Source organism: Salmo trutta, chromosome 29 (genome assembly GCF_901001165.1).
Source record: "Salmo trutta chromosome 29, fSalTru1.1, whole genome shotgun sequence".
NCBI classification, from domain to species: domain Eukaryota; kingdom Metazoa; phylum Chordata; class Actinopteri; order Salmoniformes; family Salmonidae; genus Salmo; species Salmo trutta.
Genome location: NC_042985.1, coordinates 37,574,540 through 37,594,557, shown reverse-complemented (window position 1 = coordinate 37,594,557; position 20,018 = coordinate 37,574,540). Strand labels below are relative to the sequence as shown.

General features: G+C 41.4%; 1 protein-coding gene across 2 annotated transcripts in view; it reads left to right on the top strand.

Moving 5' to 3' along the window:
- Positions 1-20,018, top strand: part of LOC115167558 (tetraspanin-4) — a 103,822-nt gene continuing 83,804 nt past the window's right edge. The window contains exon 1 of one of the 2 annotated variants that reach the window (XM_029722123.1): positions 1-272. Coding sequence is in view for 1 of the 2 variants with exons in the window: in XM_029722122.1 (XP_029577982.1) it covers positions 10,635-10,644 (10 nt within the window). In the remaining variant the exon portion in view is untranslated. Of the gene's footprint in view, positions 273-10,530; positions 10,645-20,018 lie in introns of those variants that run through there. The other variant, XM_029722122.1, reaches the window with a different exon arrangement.

Below are 20,018 nucleotides of genomic sequence, written 5' to 3'. Positions count from 1 at the left end.
ACTAGAGAAGGAGCGCATGTAAACTGATTGAAATGTGCCTATCATCACCATTGCGGAGCTCCAGAAACGTGTTCGCCCGACGGGAATTCAAATGTGTAGGCTACTACAGTAACGTTACTGATATATTTGAAAGTGGTTCTAGTTTTTAAACGGGAACCTCAGGCACGAGAGAGACAAATACAGAGAGCGAGAAAGAGTGAACTTTCAAAGTTAGCCAACTCACCGAGTATTCTACGGGGAGGACCATTATTGAAAAGAAAATATAAATAGAGGTAAGCCTACATTTCCCCTGGCAATATTGCTATTTTCAGCCAATTTATAGATTACAGACCTAACTAACATACTAATTGATGCTAATGTGCTGTGCAAACTATTTTAATTGTCTATTTCCAGAACTTTTTCTGACACACACACACACACACACAGAATAACTATTTATTATTATGACTGCAACTTTAATATATTTTGGGAAGAGTTTTGAATACATGGTCATGGAAACAAGCAATTTCTTATCATCATGACAACATCTTCAAAATCACACCAACGTCCCTTAGGAGAGTTAGTATTATAGTGGTGTCTTTCCTTCACATAGCCCTAAGTAGCCTACTAATTTGCTAATTCAATATTTATCCAATTCCGTAGCAACCACGTGATGATTCAAATGTATCTCCTCATGTTTTAGTTTTTTTCAAATCAAAATCAAATTTTATTTTTCACATACACCGAATACACCTAACCATGAAATGCTTACTTACAAGCCCTTTAACCAACAATGCAGTTTTATGAAACTAAAGTAAAAAAATAAAAAAAGTAACACAATAGAATAACAAAAATGAGGCTATATACAGGAGGTACCTGTGGAGTGAGGAAGGAGAAAGGGTGTCAGAGAGAAACTTTCCCCTGGTTCCAGATAAAAGACAGAAATAAACTTTCCCTAGAGAATAACATTTCAGAATTCCAAGCATTCCTGGAGCTGTTCCCTCCCTTGTATTGGCTTTCCTTCTTTTGGAAGAGGAACATTGAGCCTCACTGACTGCCCAACTCATACCCACAGATAAAGGCAGGCTGATCAGCCCTACAGTACAATTTCATCATAGGACAAGAATACTTTATGTGGTCTTATAGGCTGGTATAGGAATGTAAGATGTTTTCTATTACAAATGTGTTAACCTCCATCTCTACAGTGAATTCGGAAAGTATTCAGACCCCTTGACTTTTCCCACATTTTGTTACGTTACAGCCTTATTCTAAAATTGATGAAATGTTTTTTTCCCTCATCAATCTACACACAATACCCCATAATGATTAAGTGAACACAGGTTTTTAGACATTTTATTAAATTTATAAAAAATAAAAAACAGAAATACCTTATTTATGTAATTATTCAGACCCTTTGCTATGAAACTTAAAATTGAGCTCAGGTGCATTCTGTTTCCAATGATCATCATTGAGATGTTTCTACAACTTGATTGGATTCCACCTGTGGCACATTTACTTGATTGGACATGATTTGGAATGGCACACACCAGTCTATATAAGGTCTCACAGTTGACAGTGCACGTCAGAGCAAAAACCAAGACATGAGGTCGAAGGAATTGTCCGTAGAGCTCCGAGACAGGATTGTGTCGAGGCACAGATCTGGGGATGGGTACCAAAACATTTCTACAGCATTGACGGCCCCGAAGAACAGTGGCCTCCATCATTCATCATTGTCCTAGAGCTGGCTGTCCGGCCAAACTGAGCAATCGGGGGAGAAGGGCCTTGGTCAGGGAGGTTACCAAGAACCCAATACTCACTCTGACAAAGCTCCAGAGTTCCTCTGTGGAGATGGGAGAACCTTCCAGAAGGACAACCATCTTTGCAGCACTCTACCAATCAGGCCTTTATGGTAGAGTGGCCAGACGGAAGCCACTCCTCAGTAAAAGGCACATGACAGCCTGCTTGGAGTTTGCCAAAAGGCACCTAAAGACTCAGACCATGAGAAACAAGATTCTCTGGTCTGATGAAACCAAGATAGAACTCTTTGGCCTGATTGCCAAGCATCACGTCTGGAGGAAACCTGGCACCATTCCTACGGTGAAGAATAGAGGTGGCAGCATCATGCCGTGGGGATGTTTTTCAGTGGCAGGGATTGGGAGACAAAGCAGAATTGAGGGAAAGATGAACGGAGCAAAGTACAGAAAGATCCTTGATGAAAACCTGCTCCAGAGCGCTCAGGACCTCAGACTGGGGCAAAGGTTCACCTTCCAACAGGACAACGACCCTAAGCACACAGCCAACACAACGCAGGAGTGGCTTCGCAACAATGTACTTGAGTGGCCCAGCCAGAGCCAGGACTTGAACCCGATCGAACATCTCTGGAGAGACCTGAAAATAGCTGTGCAGCAACACTCCCCATCCAACCTGACAGAGCTTGAGAGGATCTGCAGAGAAGAATGGGAGAAACTTGCCAAATACAGGTGTGCCAAGCTTGTAGCGTCATACCCAAGAAGACTCAAGGCTGTAATCGCTGCCAAAGGTGCTTCAACAAAGTACAAAAATGTTTAAAAAAAATAACAACGTTTTTTTGCTTTGACATTGTGTGTAGATTGAGGGGGGAAAAAACAATTGAATACATTTTTTTAATAACCTTTATTTAACTAGGCAAGTCAGTTGAGAACAAATTCTTATTTACAATGATGGCCTACCGGGGAACAGTGGGTTAACTGCCTTCTTCAGGGGCAGAACGACAGATTTTTACCTTGTCAGCTCGGGGATTTGATCCAGCAACTTTTCGGTTACTGGCCCAACGTTCTAACCACTAGGCTACCTGCCACCCCGAAAAGTCAAGTGGTCTGAATACTTTCCGAATGCATTGTATGTCATGACCAACCAACTGAGGACCATCAAAGTGACTTATCATTCATATCGATATAATTCTTGTTATTGTTGTATATTGCAGCAATATGCTTACAGTACATGAACGTGTTGGTGTTATGCCAATGCAGAGCTTAGTAAACATAGCGAGAGCACAGACACAGCCTCCTCCATATGCGCGCCCACACCTCAACAGGCCAACGCGGATGAACTGATGAACTCTAACTTCTCAGTTGGCAGTAGCCTACTGTTTACATTGACTTGCACAAGCCGAGAGAAAATGGAACAGGCATACCCCAAGTTTGGGCTTTGATATTTGGCCATGTTTTGTCTGTTGTGTTCACTAACAAGGCCAAGGTTTTAAAAGGTATTTGAAAAACAGGTTAAACAGGAACGATAAAAAAGGGGGGATGGAGAAGGCAGAGGGAGTGTTTTGGTTTTACTACTGCAGCTGGTGTTTTTTTCCCTGAGAGTTTTGTGGGCGACTTGTGGCTCCCTCTAGGTGTGGCAACATTCGGGTCGGGATAATTATCACAAACACTGGCTCCACTGAGAGTGGACATGCCAACCCAGATCTGTATAGTAGGTGTGTGTGTGTTTGTGTAAAAGAGGGAGAAAGAGAAATAGGTCATAATAAATAATGCATTCATTTTTATCGTCAATTGCACACAAGGTCCAACCAAAACTTGACTTCTGCTTTTAACCCAACCTCTCTGAATTGGAGAGGTGCTGGGGGCTTCCACATTGGGTGCCCGGGGAGCTGTTGTTGTGGGGGGTAAACTGCCTTGCTCAAGGGTAGAATGACAGATGTTTCGCCTTGGGGATTCGAACTTGCAACCTTTCGGTTGCTGGCCCAACGCTCTAACCACTAGGCTAAAGAATGTTGAGCGTTTGTCTCTGTGGTAAAAGCATGTGTAGTGAGTGTGTGTGTATTCCTGGACAATGCACAGAGAAGCCCTTTTAGGCACAAGTGGGAGGAAAGATTTGTACATACAGGTGCTGCCTTCTAAAATATAAAGGGAGAGAGAGAGAGGGAAATGTACAACTAGCGCTAGACAGGCACTGTACTGTATACACACGCTTCACAAAATGTACCATTGTGCCTCTTGTCAGGTTGGTTGTAAGATCAGATGCAGATGTGAACAAGGCCATGTTGGACCGATTTTGAAGTGTCTTTTGTTTGTTTACTATTGTGTGGGAGAGTGCTGAAGTTAAGTAAATGGAGTGAAAAACCAAATGCCTCAACCACACTCTTCCTCCCTCTCAGTCTCCCCACACACCCTTTACACAACAATTAACATTTGGGCAACAATAACATCTGTCTCTTGTTCAGTCTCTCTTCTTTCACTCTCTCTCTCTCTCTCTCTCTCTCTCTCTCTTTTTCAATTTCTCTCCCCATTTATATTTATTTTGTATTTCAGTGAGACTACATTGATTTACTCTTTACTGCATTTCAAACTCTGTTGTCCAGACTGTCATGAATGAATGGTTGCTTGCCAATCATTCTGTGGGGAGTTCCCTAAAGATAAGTACACTGCAATAGAAGGCCCTTTCATATTTTGATGGTTTACATGGGGCTATTTCGACCTCTGGAGAGTGACCGGGTATCAAATGTAATCTGGCATAGAAGTGAGATTGAGTGCTTGTAAAGATGGAGGCATCATTCAGTCCACAACTCAATACTCCTGTGGTAAAACTCTGTCACACGTGAACGTGTAATTAGCTGACTGAGGAGCTTTCTTGTATATCTGATCGGTTTGATATGGTGTTATTGTGTATACTGTGATAATGGTCTTATGCTATGTTGTATAGTGCCTTTAGTGCAGAAAAGGCGCTTTAGTATATGACATTAAGTATTATAACACTGAAAAAGCCTAACACGCTGTTGTGAATTTGAGGGATAGAGCCAGGAGCTGGACTTGAACCAGGGACCTCATGCATGTCAGCACAATCCACAAGCACTTTGTTGAAGAGCCTGCTCTTGATAGTCAGCAGGCCGCATAGTGCTGTATTTTAGACATGGTTGCTGCATTATCTATTTATTTAATGTAAATCAGTCCTTTCTAAAGACTCATTTTCCACTCTGCTGTTCACCTCATCCTCCCCGCTGCTCTCCTCCAGTTCGCAAATATTATAAATGCCGCTGAAATGTCACAGTGCAGCTAATATGACACTTCGTCATTGAACAAATATCCATTTCAGTTCAGGGTGTTTTATGTAATTATATCCTCAATTAGCTCCCAGTGTCTGTCACACTTAGTTATACTGAACAAAAATATAAATGCGACATGCAACAACTTCAAAGATTTTACTGAGTTACAGTTCATAGAAGGAAACCAGACAATTTCAATAAATAAATTAGGCCCTAATCTATGGATTTCACATGACTGGGCAGGGGCGCAGCCAATTTGTTTTTTGTAGAAGCACCATTTAGGCAATTACAGCTTTGAGTCATTTTGGGTATGTCTGTATCAGCTTTGCACATCTGGATTTGGGGATTTTCTTCAATTTGTCCTTGCAGATTTTCTGAAGCTCTGTTAAATTAAGTGGGGAGCAATGCTCCCCATCCAACCTAACAGAGCTTGAGAGGATCTGCAGAGAAGAATGGGAGAAACTCCCCAAATACAGGTGTACCAAGCATGTAGCATCATACCCAAGAAGACTCGAGGCAGTAAACGCTGCCAAAGGTGCTTCAACAAAGTACTGAGTAAAGGGTCTGAATACTGATGTAAATGTGAGAATTTTTCAATATTTTATTGTTACAACCTGAAGTCAAAATTGATTAAATAGATTTTTCTCATTTATTTACACACAAAACCCCATAATGACAAAGTGAAAACATGTTTTTAGACATTTTTGCATATTAAATATATGCCAATTACAAGACACTTTTATCCAAATGACTTATAGTAGTGTGTGTCTACAGTACATTTTCATATGGGTGGCCCCAGTGGGAATCAAACCCACAATCATAACTCAGCAAGTGCCATGCTTTTCCAAATGAGCCAAACAGGACTCCATGTAGGCTACATGCAGATCACCCGTCATGGATTGGTGTTTCGTCTTGCGAAGTTGCTAGACGGTGATTTGCTGTCTTCAGAGAGGTAAATAGAGATCCATGGTTGAACAAATTAGCACACTAAAGCAGCAAATCAATCAACCAAATGGAAACTTATGGAAATGTATTTGCTTCTATTAGCTTCACCCCTAACAAGGTCCTCCATTATATCATTAGCATGCATGGTCTGCCACGCCACAGTCCACAGTGACTCGCTCTCTCATTGAGAAGTTCACAAGGTGCTGTTTTACTTGCTCAGCTGGGTTTAGTTGCCATGGCAACAAATCTGTCAGAAATCGGAAAGAATGTGTTGTCCAATCCTGAAGCCTCCCCTATCTCTGCTTTATTTAAAAAATACATTCTGGGAAAGTTTGCGACACAGTTAACCTCTTACATCTAGGGGGCAGTAATTTCACGGCTGGATAAAAAACGTACCCGATTTAATCTGATTATTAGTCCTGCCCAGAAACTGGAATATGCATATAATTATTAGCTTTGGAGAGAAAACACTCCAAAGTTTCTGAAACTGTTTGAATGGTGTCTGTGAGTATAACAGAACTCCTATGGCAGGCAAAAACCTGAGATGCTTCTGTTCAGGAAGTACCCTGTCTGAACATTTCTTGCCCTTCTTTATTATCTCTGTCGTTTACAAAGGATCTCTGCTCTTACGTGACACTTCTCACGTCAACAATGGAGTCTCACAGCCCGGGAAAAACAGGAATGACGTAATTCAAAGCCCTGGCTGAAGCACACGAGAGCAAAAGCTGAGTGGTCAGTCAATGGACTAAGCCTTAGGCGCGTGACACGCCCCGCCCCCGGCTTTCGGTTTTTTCCTCAGTTTACAGACAGGCAGATTCCCGGTCGGAATATTATCGCTTCTCTACGAGATAAATTGCATAAATATTGGTTTTAAACAGCGGTTGACATGCTTCGAAGTACGGTAATGGAATATTTAGAAATTTTTTGTCATATTTTGCGTCATGCTCGTGGCCGAGATTTAGCGTTGGGATAGTGTCTAGAACGCACGAACAAAACGTCGCTGTTTGGATATAACGATGGATTATTTGGGACCAAACCTACATTTGTTATTGAAGTAGAAGTCCTGGCAGTGTATTCTGATGAAGAACAAGCAAGGTAAGAACATTTTTCTTATAGGAAATGTGATTTTGGTGAAGGCTAAACTTGCAGGGTGTCTAAATAGCTAGCCCTGTAACGCCGGGCTATGTACTTACATTATTGCAAAATGTGCTTCATCCGAAAAGCTATTTTAAAATCGGACATATCGAGTGCATAGAGGAGTTCTGTATCTATAATTCTTAAAATAATTGTTATGCTTTTTGTGAACGTTTATCGTGAGTAATTTAGTAAAATCACCGGAAGTGTTCGGTGGGAATGCTAGTTCTGAACGTCACATGCTAATGTAAAAAGCTGGTTTTTGATATAAATATGAACTTGATTGAACAGACATGCATGTATTGTATAACACAATGTCCTAGGTGTGTCATCTGATGAAGATCATCAAAGGTTAGTGCTGCATTTAGATATGGTTTGGGTTTATGTGACATGATATGCTAGCTTGAAAAATGGCTGTGTGATTATTCCTGGCTGGGTACTCTGCTGACATAATCTAATGTTTTGCTTTCGCTGTAAAGCCTTTTTGAAATCGGACAGTTTGGTTAGATAAAGGAGAGTCTTGTCTTTAAATAGCTGTAAAATAGTCATATGTTTGAAAAGTGTAAGTTTTCGGATTTAGAGGAGTTTGAATTTCGCGCCCCGCCCATCATTGGATATTGGAGCAGACGTTCCGCTAGCGGAACGTGTAGATGTAGACAGTCATAGATTTTCCTAGATCAAGTATTCCCTCTGTTTTTGAAAAAAGAGTGAGCCTGATCAAAGCTGAAGTGAAGTCCCAGGGCACATCTCTCATTCCTCCCTGTTCTCTCTCCTACTCTGATCTCTCTGTCTACCTTTCTCTCGCTCTACCTGTCTCTGTCTCTGCTATGTGTTATACAGTATGTGTTCCCAATTGTTTTCCGAACATTTAATACCTTAGCCTGATTCAATATTGTTAACCTGCAGTAGTTGGCTGACTCATTGTTTTTGTGCAGTTGAATTACACTTCCTGGTGTCTTTGGAGAGTGTGAAGATGCAGTTAGGGATAATGCCATGCCAGCTGTCAAGCTTTACTATGCTGTGAGAGGGAGGCAGGGGACGTTATTTATGAAACAGACACATATTTTGTGTTCACGCTGACATTGTCTACTTCCTGGGTGACAGTGGGGTTATGACTATTTTGATTTAAAAGCTAATTGAGGCCACAAAGGACTTACTGCATCAGCAGGTTTGACACTGTTGGGATATAGTGTAACATTTCTGTGAACATGCAGTGTTTAAATTGACCACCAGTGGGAAAGATAGTCAAACGAAAGTGTCTCAACTCATCCAAATATTGGAAGAAACATGTTAGCGTGTGTGAATGGACTAGACTGAGGGAAAATGTGTGTTTGGTAGTTATTTAGTGTTTTACCCTTTTATCATTCGTCAACTACTAGAGTTGGTTCCCTCATCCCCCAATTACCCTCTTATCTCATTCCCCAAACATAAATAGGTGTTCTACTTAACACTCCCTTTTTCTCAACTACTTTCATTTTTGCTCCAGTTTTCTTTCCTGCTATTTCTGTTCACCAGTCACCAGAACATTAATGGACCAACCTGAGACAAATAAGGCAATTGGGAAACCTAAATCCAGCATACAGTAAAAATGCCCTCTGTAGGTTTCTCATCATTCTTACATATGACTATCGACATTCTGTTGTAGCAAATTTTCTGCCGATTTAAATAAGGTGTCCAGCCTCCCCACCTCTCCCAGCCACCACTGTTGTGTAGGACTACTGTTTAACATCTTTGGTTTGGAGTCATGTTGGACAGATTGTACCTCAATGCAACTCAGGTTGTAAAGATATTAGTTATCCCACAAGCTATAGACTTGCCGTGCAAAGAGGTAAGATCAATGTTGGACTCACCACTTTTTTGTATTATTTCAAACTGAATTGTTCTTTTTTTTATATAATAATAATAAATACCATTTAGCAGATTATTTTATCCAAAGCGACATAGTCGTGTAAAAAAAATGTTTACGAGTAAAGACAACATGACTGAAATGGTAATATACGTTTGTTGGAAAAGATGTGTAGAGGAGTGGCCCACAATCTGTTGGAGTGCTTATCTCTCTGTTTTACTGTTATCCTATTATTATTATTATTATTGTTTTATTATTATTATTTTAGTAGTTATCCTACAGTTATGTGTAGGTTTACTAATTAGCATCCTCTCTCTCCATGCAAACAGTCCTCCACTAACAGTAATTATGATTTGGGTAATTAGGTGTTCACAGGCTTATGTACTTGAAATTATTCTTAAGAATATATACCGCCACTGTTAACCATGTTCATTTTCTTTGCTACTTAGCAAACAACTTCGGTGTTGGTTTAATGACATTTTAGTACATTAAATAAACATTCAATCCAATGGGCACAGACGTCAGTTCCACGTCTAGTTTTGATTTACATATGGTTGAGTTGTCGACTAACGTGAATTCAACGTGAAATCAACAAAACATTTCACTATGTTATTGGATTTAGGTAAAAAGTTGGGTGAAAAAAATATAAAATTCCCTTTTTTCAAATCCAATCGGTTTCCACATTGATTTAACATCACTCGCTAACTGAAGTGAACATAATTAGGGCTGGTTTCTATCAGACCTCCTACTGCGAAACAAACGTGTGTTTCGACCAGTCAGTCTGTTAGGAAGTGTGGGGGAGCATATGCAGAGGACTATCATGTCATTTATTTATTTTCAAACATGAATTACTTACCAGCCGGTGTGTTTCAACTAGTAAACACGATTTCCCGGTTATGGCACCAGAACTCTTATGTTCCCACAGCGGGGATGTGAACCATAGAAATATAATTACTAATTATATTTGTATGATTATTAATTCTATATATGGTGAGAACCTCAGAGGAACTCTGCATTTCTCACTTAACAGTTTAAACTGTGTATGTGCAATGTCTCTAAGCTTTTGGGTTTCATGTATAGTAGAACCCTTTCCACAGAGGAACCAAGATAATCAAAACGAGTTCTCGTATATTCTAAGAGTGTAGCCCTATGCCATTGGTCATATTGTTTGGCCATAGCTCAGAAGCAACACTGTGTGCTACAAGAAAGGCTTGCTCCAAGCCAGTAGCTACCGTAATCAAACAACAGCATATTGGTTCTCATTCTTTATGGTGCCAGGTTAAGTGGATGAATCGATACCCTTGGGAACCGGGAAACCATTACCAGTGAATTCGAGAGAAATATGAGATAGTGTTAAGTCTGCTGAACTATCTAGTGCAATCTAACGTGGGGAGGGTAATGAGTGATCCTTGAAAAATAAACTGCGTTGGTTATAATCAAAGACGAAGTCACGCACGTGACTGATATGCACGGTACACACACACACACACCTGTCCGCTGACCTGACATGTGCCCCCAATACTCTCTGTATTTATCCGCATTTACCGCTCTCTTTTACCGCTCTGTCACTTTCCCTCTTAATCAAGTTTCCTGGAGCTCGCCAACGCATAGCCACCTGTCTGAGAAATCTAGTGACGAGATTACTCATACTGCGAATGCAATCCCATCACCGTTATTCACCCGCTATACTGTGTTAACGCCATGATGTACAGTAAGTGAGCCCAGTGGCTTGTGTGGGGGGGTGTGTGTGCGTGTGGGGCTGTGTGCATGCTTAGATGTGTGCTAGGTACGTTGTGAATTTGCTTGCTGCATGTGTGTACTATCCCTTTCATACTACAACGTTTTTTCCGCCAACTTTACCATACCGGCAATTTTTTTCCGCTTTTTCCTTTTAACTGACAGGTATTGCAGGTGTTGTGCCGAAAATCTCCCCTTCGCGTGAACGCGCACGCACTCAATTCTTCATTGCTGCGACTTGCTTGCTAGTTGAGATTTCTGCTCTTCACTCCGTTGTCAGTTTAGCCTACATTTCATTTTAGTAGCAGAAAGCATTTTTTTTATTTGTGTCCTTTGATCGCGGGGCAGGCACTAGTAATGTCTGAAGTTTTCGGTTTGGCTATTTGTTTTAAGTGTATTAGTCTATAAATAAATCTCTTTGCCAAAATTCGTCATCTCTCCCATGTCTTATTGACTAGTAGTTGTTCTGAAATGTTTATTGCTTGCCTACATTTTACTCCCTCTATGTTTAATATAACACACATACATTCATTATTAATTTATGTTGCCTATCCTGACGTGAAGTTTGTTCTATAGAAAGTATTTGACTGAAGTGTGCCATAGAAAGTATTTGACTAGTGACAAAATTAAGGAAATTAGAAGGCGGGGTTTCTGAAATTCTCCTCCCCCTTCTAATTTCCTTAATTTTGTGGCTAGAGTCAAATACTTTCTGTGGCACTGGTCAACCTGAGTTTGAGCTACCAAAAATGATTCTGAAGTGTGCCAGGTGTAACCGATGTGAAATGGGTAGTTAGTTAGCGGTGGTGCGCGCTAATAGCGTTTCAATCGGGTTACGTCACTCGCTCTGAGACCTGAAGTAGTTGTTCCCCTTGCTCTGCGGCTTTTGTGGCGTGATGGATATCGATGCTTCGTGGGATGTCAGTTGTTGATGTGTGCAGAGGGTCCCTGGTTCAAGCCCAGGTTGGGGCGAGGAGAGGGATGGAAGCTCTACTGTTACACAGGCATTGCAGCCCCAAGATAGAATGGAGGGGAGATTTTCGGCAGGCAAGAAAATGGCCTTGCCGAACCCCCCCCCCTTCTAATATCCTTAATTTTGTCACTAGTCAAATACTTTCTGTGGCACACATCAGTCAAATACTGTCTATAGAACAAACTTCCCGTCAGGCTAGGCAACCAACATTTATAATTATATGTGTTATATTAAACATAGAGGAGAGAGTAAAATATAGGCAAGCAATAAACATTTCAGAACAACTACTAGTCGAATAAGACATGGGAGAGATTACGAATTTTGGCAGATTTATTTATAGACTAATACAACACCTGTATCAAAGCCAAAACTTTAATTTCCACCTAATGATCGAGTAATCATTTAAGTAAACTTCTGCCTATGGCTTATGACATACTTCCCATCCGAAACAGTTCGGAACAGTTTGTGCATATATTATGAATACATTTTATGACTGTTTTGGTCTTCGGCCAGGGCTTTCCGGCTGTTCGTGCGCACACAATGTTTTCTCGAGGCAAACTGAAGTCGGTAGCCCAAATCTATGCCCATTCGTCGGTGATTGGTCAACAGTAGGGATTATTCACCAAACATTTTAGTTGGATGTACAATTGCGCGGCAAAAATCGCCTCGGCCAAAACGTAAAAATGAATGACAGATTTATTGAGTTATTTTAGATGAATATGGACTATTTTGGCTACGGTGGCTCAAGATAGACAAAAAAACTATTGCTGCTTTTTCGCTCGTTTTTCAAGCAAAGGTATTTTAAGGGAGTATGCGAGCACAGTCGTTAGGCTAGGCGCCAGCCGAATCAAGGCATGCTGACGCCTTTAGTATGAAACGTAGTTTAATGCTGAGGCGGCACGCACTACGTTCTTAAACTCTTGATGGTTGCTAGGCAGCACAAGTTTACCATCCTCCTGCCAGTTGTAAACTTTGCCAGGCATGTCACTCTTCTTCGCATACCCTACCACTAAGCATGAATTCTTATAGCTTTTAGCCGTACCCTCATACTTATTCTTCTCTGCTCCGCTGGGGATGTAGAGGTGAATCCAGGCCCTGCAGTGCCTGGCTCCACACCTACTCCCCAGGCGCTCTCTTTTGATGACTTCTGTAACCGTAATAGCCTTGGTTTCATGCATGTTAACATTAGAAGCCTCCTCCCTAAGTTTGTTTTATTCACTGCTTTAGCACACTCTGCCAACCCGGATGTCCTAGCTGTGTCTGAATCTTGGCTTAGGAAGTCCACCAAAAACTGTGAAATCTTCATCCCTAACTACAACGTTTTCAGACAAGATAGAACGACCAAAGGGGGCGGTGTTGCAATCTACTGCAGAGATAGCTTGCAGAGTTCTGTCCTGCTATCCAGGTCTGTACCCAAACAATTTGAACTTCTACTTTTAAAAATCCACCTCTCCAAAAACAAGTCTCTCACCGTTGCCGCCTGCTATAGACCCCCCTCGGCCCCTAGCTGTGCTCTGGACACCATATGTGAACTGATTGCCCCCCATCTATCTTCAGAGCTCGTGCTACTAGGCGACCTAAACTGGGACATGCTTAACACCCCAGCCATTCTACAATCCAAGCTTGATGCCCTCAATCTCACACAAATTATTAATGAACCCACCAGGTACAACCCCAAAGCCGCAAACACTGGCACCCTCATAGATATCATCCTAACCAATGTGCCCTCTAATTACACCTCTGCTGTTTTCAACCAAGATCTCAGCGATCACTGCCTCATTGCCTGCACCCGTAATGGGTCAGCGGTCAAACGACCTCCACTCATCACTGTCAAACGCTCCCTGAAACATTTCAACGAGCAAGCCTTTCTAATCGACCTGGCCCTGGTATCCTGGAAGGATATTGACCTCATCCCGTCAGTAGAGGATGCCTGGTTATTTTTTTTAAATGCCTTCCTCTCCATCTTAAATAAGCATGCCCCTTTCAAGAAATTTAGAACCAGGAACAGATATAGCCCTTGGTTCTCCCCAGACCTGACTGCCCTTAACCAACACAAAAATATCCTGTGGCGTTCTGCATTAGCATCGAACTGCCCCCGCGATATGCAACTTTTTAGGGAAGTTAGAAACCAATACACACAGGCAGTTAGAAACGCCAAGGCTAGCTTTTTCAAACAGAAATTTGCTTCGTGCAACTCCAACTCTAAAAAGTTCTGGGACATTGTAAAGTCCATGGAGAATAAGAACACCTCCTCCCAACTGCCCACTGCACTGAGGATAGGAAACTCTGTCACCACCGATAAGCCCACTATAATTGAGAATTTCAATAAGCATTTTTCTACGGCTGGCCATGCTTTCCACCTAACTACCCCTACTGCATTCAACAGCACTGCACCCCCCACAGCTACTCGCCCAAGCCTCCCCCATTTCTCCTTCTCCCAAATCCATTCAGCTGATGTTCTGAAAGAGCTGCAAAATCTGGACCCCTACAAATCAGCTGGGCTTGACAATCTGGACCCTTTCTTTCTAAAATTATCTGCCGAAATTATTGCAACCCCTATTACTAGCCTGTTCAACCTCTCTTTCGTGTCGTCTGAGATTCCCATAGATTGGAAAGCAGCTGCTGTCATCCCCCTCTTCAAAGGAGGTGACACTCTTGACCCAAATTGCTACAGACCTATATCCATCCTACCCTGCCTTTCTAAGGTCTTCGAAAGCCAAGTCAACAAACAGATTACCGACTATTTTGAATCCCACCGCACCCTCTCCGCTATGCAATCTGGTTTCAGAGCTGGTCATGGGTGCACCTCAGCCACGCTCAAGGTCCTAAACGACATCGTAACCGCCATCGATAAGAAACATTACTGTGCTACCGTATTCATTGACCTGGCCAAAGCTTTTGACTCTGTTAATCACCACATCCTCATCGGCAGACTTAGTAGCCTTGGTTTCTCAAACAATTGCGTCGCCTGGTTCACCAACTACTTCTCTGACAGAGTTCAGTGTGTCAAATCGGAGGGCCTACTGTCTGGACCTCTGGCAGTCTCTATGGGGGTACCACAGGGTTCAATTCTTGGGCCAACTCTTTTCTCTGTATACATAAATGATGTCGCTCTTGCTGCTGGTGAATCTCTGATCCACCTCTACGCAGACGACACCATTCTGTATACTTCTGGCCCTTCTTTGGACACTGTGTTAACAACCCTCCAGACGAGCTTCAATGCCATTCAACTCTCCTTCCGTGGTCTCCAACTGCTCCTAAACACAAGTAAAACTAAATGCATGCTCTTCAACCGATCGCTGCCTGCACCTGCCCGCCCATCCAGCATAACTTCTCTGGACGGCTCTAACTTAGAATTTGTGGACAACTACAAATACCTAGGTGTCTGGTTAGACTGTAAACTCTCCTTCCAGACTCACATCAATCATCTCCAATCCAAAGTGAAATCTAGAATTGGCTTCCTATTTCGCAACAAAGCATCCTTCACTCATGCTGCCAAACATACCCTCGTAAAACTGACCATCCTACCAATCCTCGACTTCGGCGATGTCATTTACAAAATAGCCTCCAATACCCTACTCAACAAGCTGGATGCAGTCTATCACAGTGCCATCCGTTTTGTCACCAAAGCCCCATATACAACCCACCACTGCGACCTGTATGCTCTCGTTGGCTGGCCTTCACTTCATAATCGTCGCCAAACACATTGGCTCCAGGTCATCTACAAGACCCTGCTAGGTAAAGTCCCCCCTTATCTCCGCTCACTGGTCACCATAGCAGCACCCACCTGTAGCACGCGCTCCAGCAGGTATATCTCTCTGGTCACCCCTAAAGCCAACTCCTCCTTTGGTCGTCTCTCCTTCCAGTTCTCAGCTGCCAATGACTGGAACGAACTACAAAAATCTCTAAAACTGGAAACACTTATCTCCCTCACTAGCTTTAAGCACCAGCTGTCAGAGCAGCTCACAGATCTCTGCACCTGTACATAGCCCATCTTTAATTGAGCCCAAACTACTACCTTTTCCCCTACTGTATTTATTTATTTTATTTATTTTGCTCCTTTGCACCATATTATTTATATTCTAACTTTTAACTTTCTTCAAACCACAAATCTACCATTCCAGTGTTTTTCTTGCCATACTTTATTTACTTTGCCACCATGGCATTTTTTGCCTTTACCTCCATTATCTCACATCATTTGCTCACATTGTATATAGTCTTATTTTTTTCTACTGCATCATTGATTGTATGTTGTTTTACTCCATGTGTAACTCTGTGTTTTTGTATGTTGTCGAACTGCTTTGCTTTATCTTGGCCAGGTCGCAATTGTAAATGAGAACTTGTTCTCAACTTGCCTACCTGGTTAAATAAAGGTGAAATAAATAAAAATGAAATGTTTTCTTAACCACAACTGGATGGACCCATAAATAATTACTGTAGGAATAAATATCACTGAATGACGAAAATATTGGAATAAAGTAGGCTATTTCAAATGAAGGCATGTATCAAATTGTTGCTATTGAAACTCCGAAGTCATCCAATCATTGTAATACATTTCAAGCCATACCTGCGTGTGGTCAACTAGATGATAATTTCAGCACCGTTTTGATTGATTTATCAAGAGTAGTCAATGTCAGATTTAGTTTTTCACTGAATCTCCGTTTTCGTATTGGTTAGGCAACAAATAGGCTGGGGAAATGTTATCTAAATTGAGGTGAGTGCTGCTCACGATCATCTTGTCTAGTTGGCTCATCTATTTGAACATTTTGCCAGCATGTTATGTTGTTTAACAAGTGGATTATGTTGCTCTTCACTTGCAGTCGCTTAGTAGCCTAGGTCTACGTTTGCCCAAAAGCCTGAGACGTCATTGACTTGTTTCAATCAATGTGATTTTGTTTCACTGAATCTCTGTCTGTATAGGCTATTTGGTTAATTGGTTTCTGGCTGCCCAAATAAGTGGGGGTTGTATAGCTCATTTATTCGTTTGCCCATCTATCACTGATGAGAATCATTCAGCATGCAATAATGTTGCCCAAATCTAATGTAGGCCTTTTATTTTGCTCGATCGCATGTATGCAACTACACAAGCCCGCGGAGGTTGTGAAATATTAACACGAGACTCGCATGCTTTTGAAAATAGGATTGCTATTATTTTCTATCAGTGTCATGATGAAGATACGCACAACGTAAGACCCTACGTCTGCATCCTGACAAAGTGGGTAAGAAAGAAATGAAACATGGATTTGAAAAAAGCATGGGTTTGGGCTGTTTCAAAAATAGAACTTTTTTTCACCTTCCCGTGACACAAGTTGTGTGGGAAAAATATTATTTATTTTATTCTGTATTCTTACTACAAAATATGTGTAGTTTTTAAAAATACATTTTATTAGTCTTATAGTGTTTCTTAGGACCTACCAAAACAAATGAATAATAGATGTATTTTTGATGGTGTATATTCAATGGATTTATTCAAATAAACGCCCACCCACATCTGCATACCACTACCACCACTTGTCACAGGAATGTGGTAAAAATGGGCCTGCTTGGAAGGGGGTCATACAAACATTGTCCATTTTTTCTTAAATCCTGTGTGTGTGGGGGGGGGGATCTATGAGTGTGTGTATGCGTGATAGATGGATTATGTCCTGTAATCCTTACACCCTGTCCTTTAAGGGGATTTTCCCCACCAATCTCATCTAATTCCTCGGGAGACAATGGCTGCGGGATTAGACTTGTGATCAGCCAACACCTCCCCTAACCCCAGTTTTGTGTCTGTGTCAGTCTCACATACACCTTTTCCCCTGTCTCAACGCCCATTCATTACAAACGCACTCATTCTCAATCATGTGCGTAATCTGCATGTGCTGATGCGTAAAGAAAGCATTCCTCGACTCTGCATAGAAATCGAGTGGAGAATATTATTATCCTATAACAGGAGAAATCTGATATGTTAGTGAAGATGGATGAGGCTCATAACATCACTGAGAGATCTGATAGATATGCATACATCGTGATTATGGCGGGTGAAGAGGTTTTCACAGGGGCTGTTAGGTGTGATGAGATCAGCATCGGGCTGGCATCTCTTGACACTGTCCCCGGGCTGAGAATTGTCATGGAGGGACAGCAGGTGCCTTCTTACATATCACTATAGTTTATTTAGGGCTGAGACCGATGTTCTGTTTTGATGTTTGTATCACTATAGCTGTAATTAAGATGAGAAAATAGACAATGTGCTCACTTACAAATTACTCTTTAAAAAAAGTTGGGTGCTGGATCCATGTTTGTAAAATCCATTTAGGACAGTACAGGGTTTCCTGCAGTGTGAGTTTGATTGAATGCCACCCAGTGTGGATATAAGTGTGGACTGTGTGGAACTGTGTTTAGATACACACTGCCCGGTATGACTACAAATCCAATAGAAATGAATTATATGGAGGCTGTGTGTGTGGAGGCTTTGCAGTAGATTTGATGAATTATTAAAGTTCCATTTCCTTTGTCGTTTCACACTTGGAGAGGTAATCTACCGTTGCTCTTCAGAGGGGCATACCGTTGTTTGTCTCTTGGTTTCTTTTACTGGGTTTGCATAGTGTTTAGTATCTGTTAATTGTACTGATCCCCTCTGTGTGGAAAGTCCACATTTTCCCCTGCCTCCTTCCAAAATAAAACCCAATACATTTTTTCATTTTTTTTGTGCAGCTGAAAAACCCAGGCAATGGAATAGAAAATGTAGTAAAATAAATTAATCTTTGCTTGAAAATGTAGACATTTAAGGACATATTTTGGCCAATTTGAAGGAATTAACTACATAGTCATATTTTTTTAATCCTTCAACCAACCTGTACTCCAGTCATGATCCACCACTGGGTCTCCGACCCACAGTTTGGAACCACTGATCTACATCCTATTGAGACAGTCCTGCTCTCAATATTCAAATGTTGATCATTGACATTGATCTAGAATGCTATTGACTTGTCCTCAGCATGAAAGTATTGATGTCACTCCACAACCATTATCATTAGTTCACTTGACAAAATATTAATGTCACGTCCCAGTGGTATAGACTACTCCTCCTCTATTAAAGAGTCCTTGTCTTGGATGTAGGTGGTCTGCTAGCCTATGATGACTACATTAGAATGTAGCCTCACAGTCTTCTCCCCTACTTTAAGACTATTGTATTTCCTGGTCACTTTGTCTGTTTATTGAAGGTGGCTTCGTACGTATAGTGCATTTCACAACCTGCTGAGCCTCAGGGTTTCTCTGTAAACTGTAAAAGCGCCAACTGGCCGACTAAGCCACATGTATGGCTGGTACACATTCATTCTCTGTGGGTCTGAAATAAAGGCAAGCATACAACAACAAGGTTATAGAGACCGTGAATGATTTATTCTTATGGGAAGTAGGACATTGTATGTGTATAGTATTTACATTAAATGATCCATATTGTTGTCTGAATATGTTTGATGTATTTTTCCCAAATTTACAAGAGGTCCGTTTTCTACTTCCTACCTGGACCAGCCTCCACTCCTATTTTAATTAATCATTAAATTGTCATAATGTAGTTTATCATTGCTGGTTTTATCTTTAAGATGGGGCTACCAGGCATGGTTCTCCAAGCCTGTAGAAGAGAGATTATGCTGTAAGCCTGATGGACTGATACGCATATCTACAGGGAACTGTGCTACATTCCTTATGTTGTATGGTCAGCAATATGTGAGGTATATGGAAAAGGATTTTGAATAGGTATATTATACAGTATAATATCAATACAAATGCTATTTTTAGATGATCCACACAATTACCAAACATCATTAGCAAGCAATAAACAATGATAGACTGCAAGGCATTGAGTTACCCATAAGCCTAACATGTACATGCATCTAAGAACAAACTGAAAGTTCAATATTCTGCTACTGGCATCTTGGCGAGGGGAAAAATATAAGTTCAATCATAATTGACCTTTTTTGTTATTCAAAAGAAATTGCATGTTGGCTTGGAAGCCTTCATCACCATCCATTGTTTTGAACCAGATGGTCACAGAGTTGTGGAGCGTGTTATTTTGTTTATAGCATAAGCATATCTAGGGAGAGTTTCTTGCAGCATGGGATTGTAGCTGCACTGTGTGGGTATGTTTGTTCCTGTCGGGGGGGATAGAGGTAGAAAACATGACTGTAGTCAAGCGTCTATAGAGCGTAGGTTTGAGTGAGAGAACAACCTTAGAATGTGGAATGAAATGGAGAGGGAGGGAGAGAGGGAGAAAGGGAGAGGGAGCACTAGCATCTTTCTGGTATGTTAACCAGGTCCTCTTTTGTGTGGGGTTGATGCTCACGTGTTTGTGTGTGTCAGAGAGAGAGAGAGAGAGAGCGAGGGAGAGGGAGGGA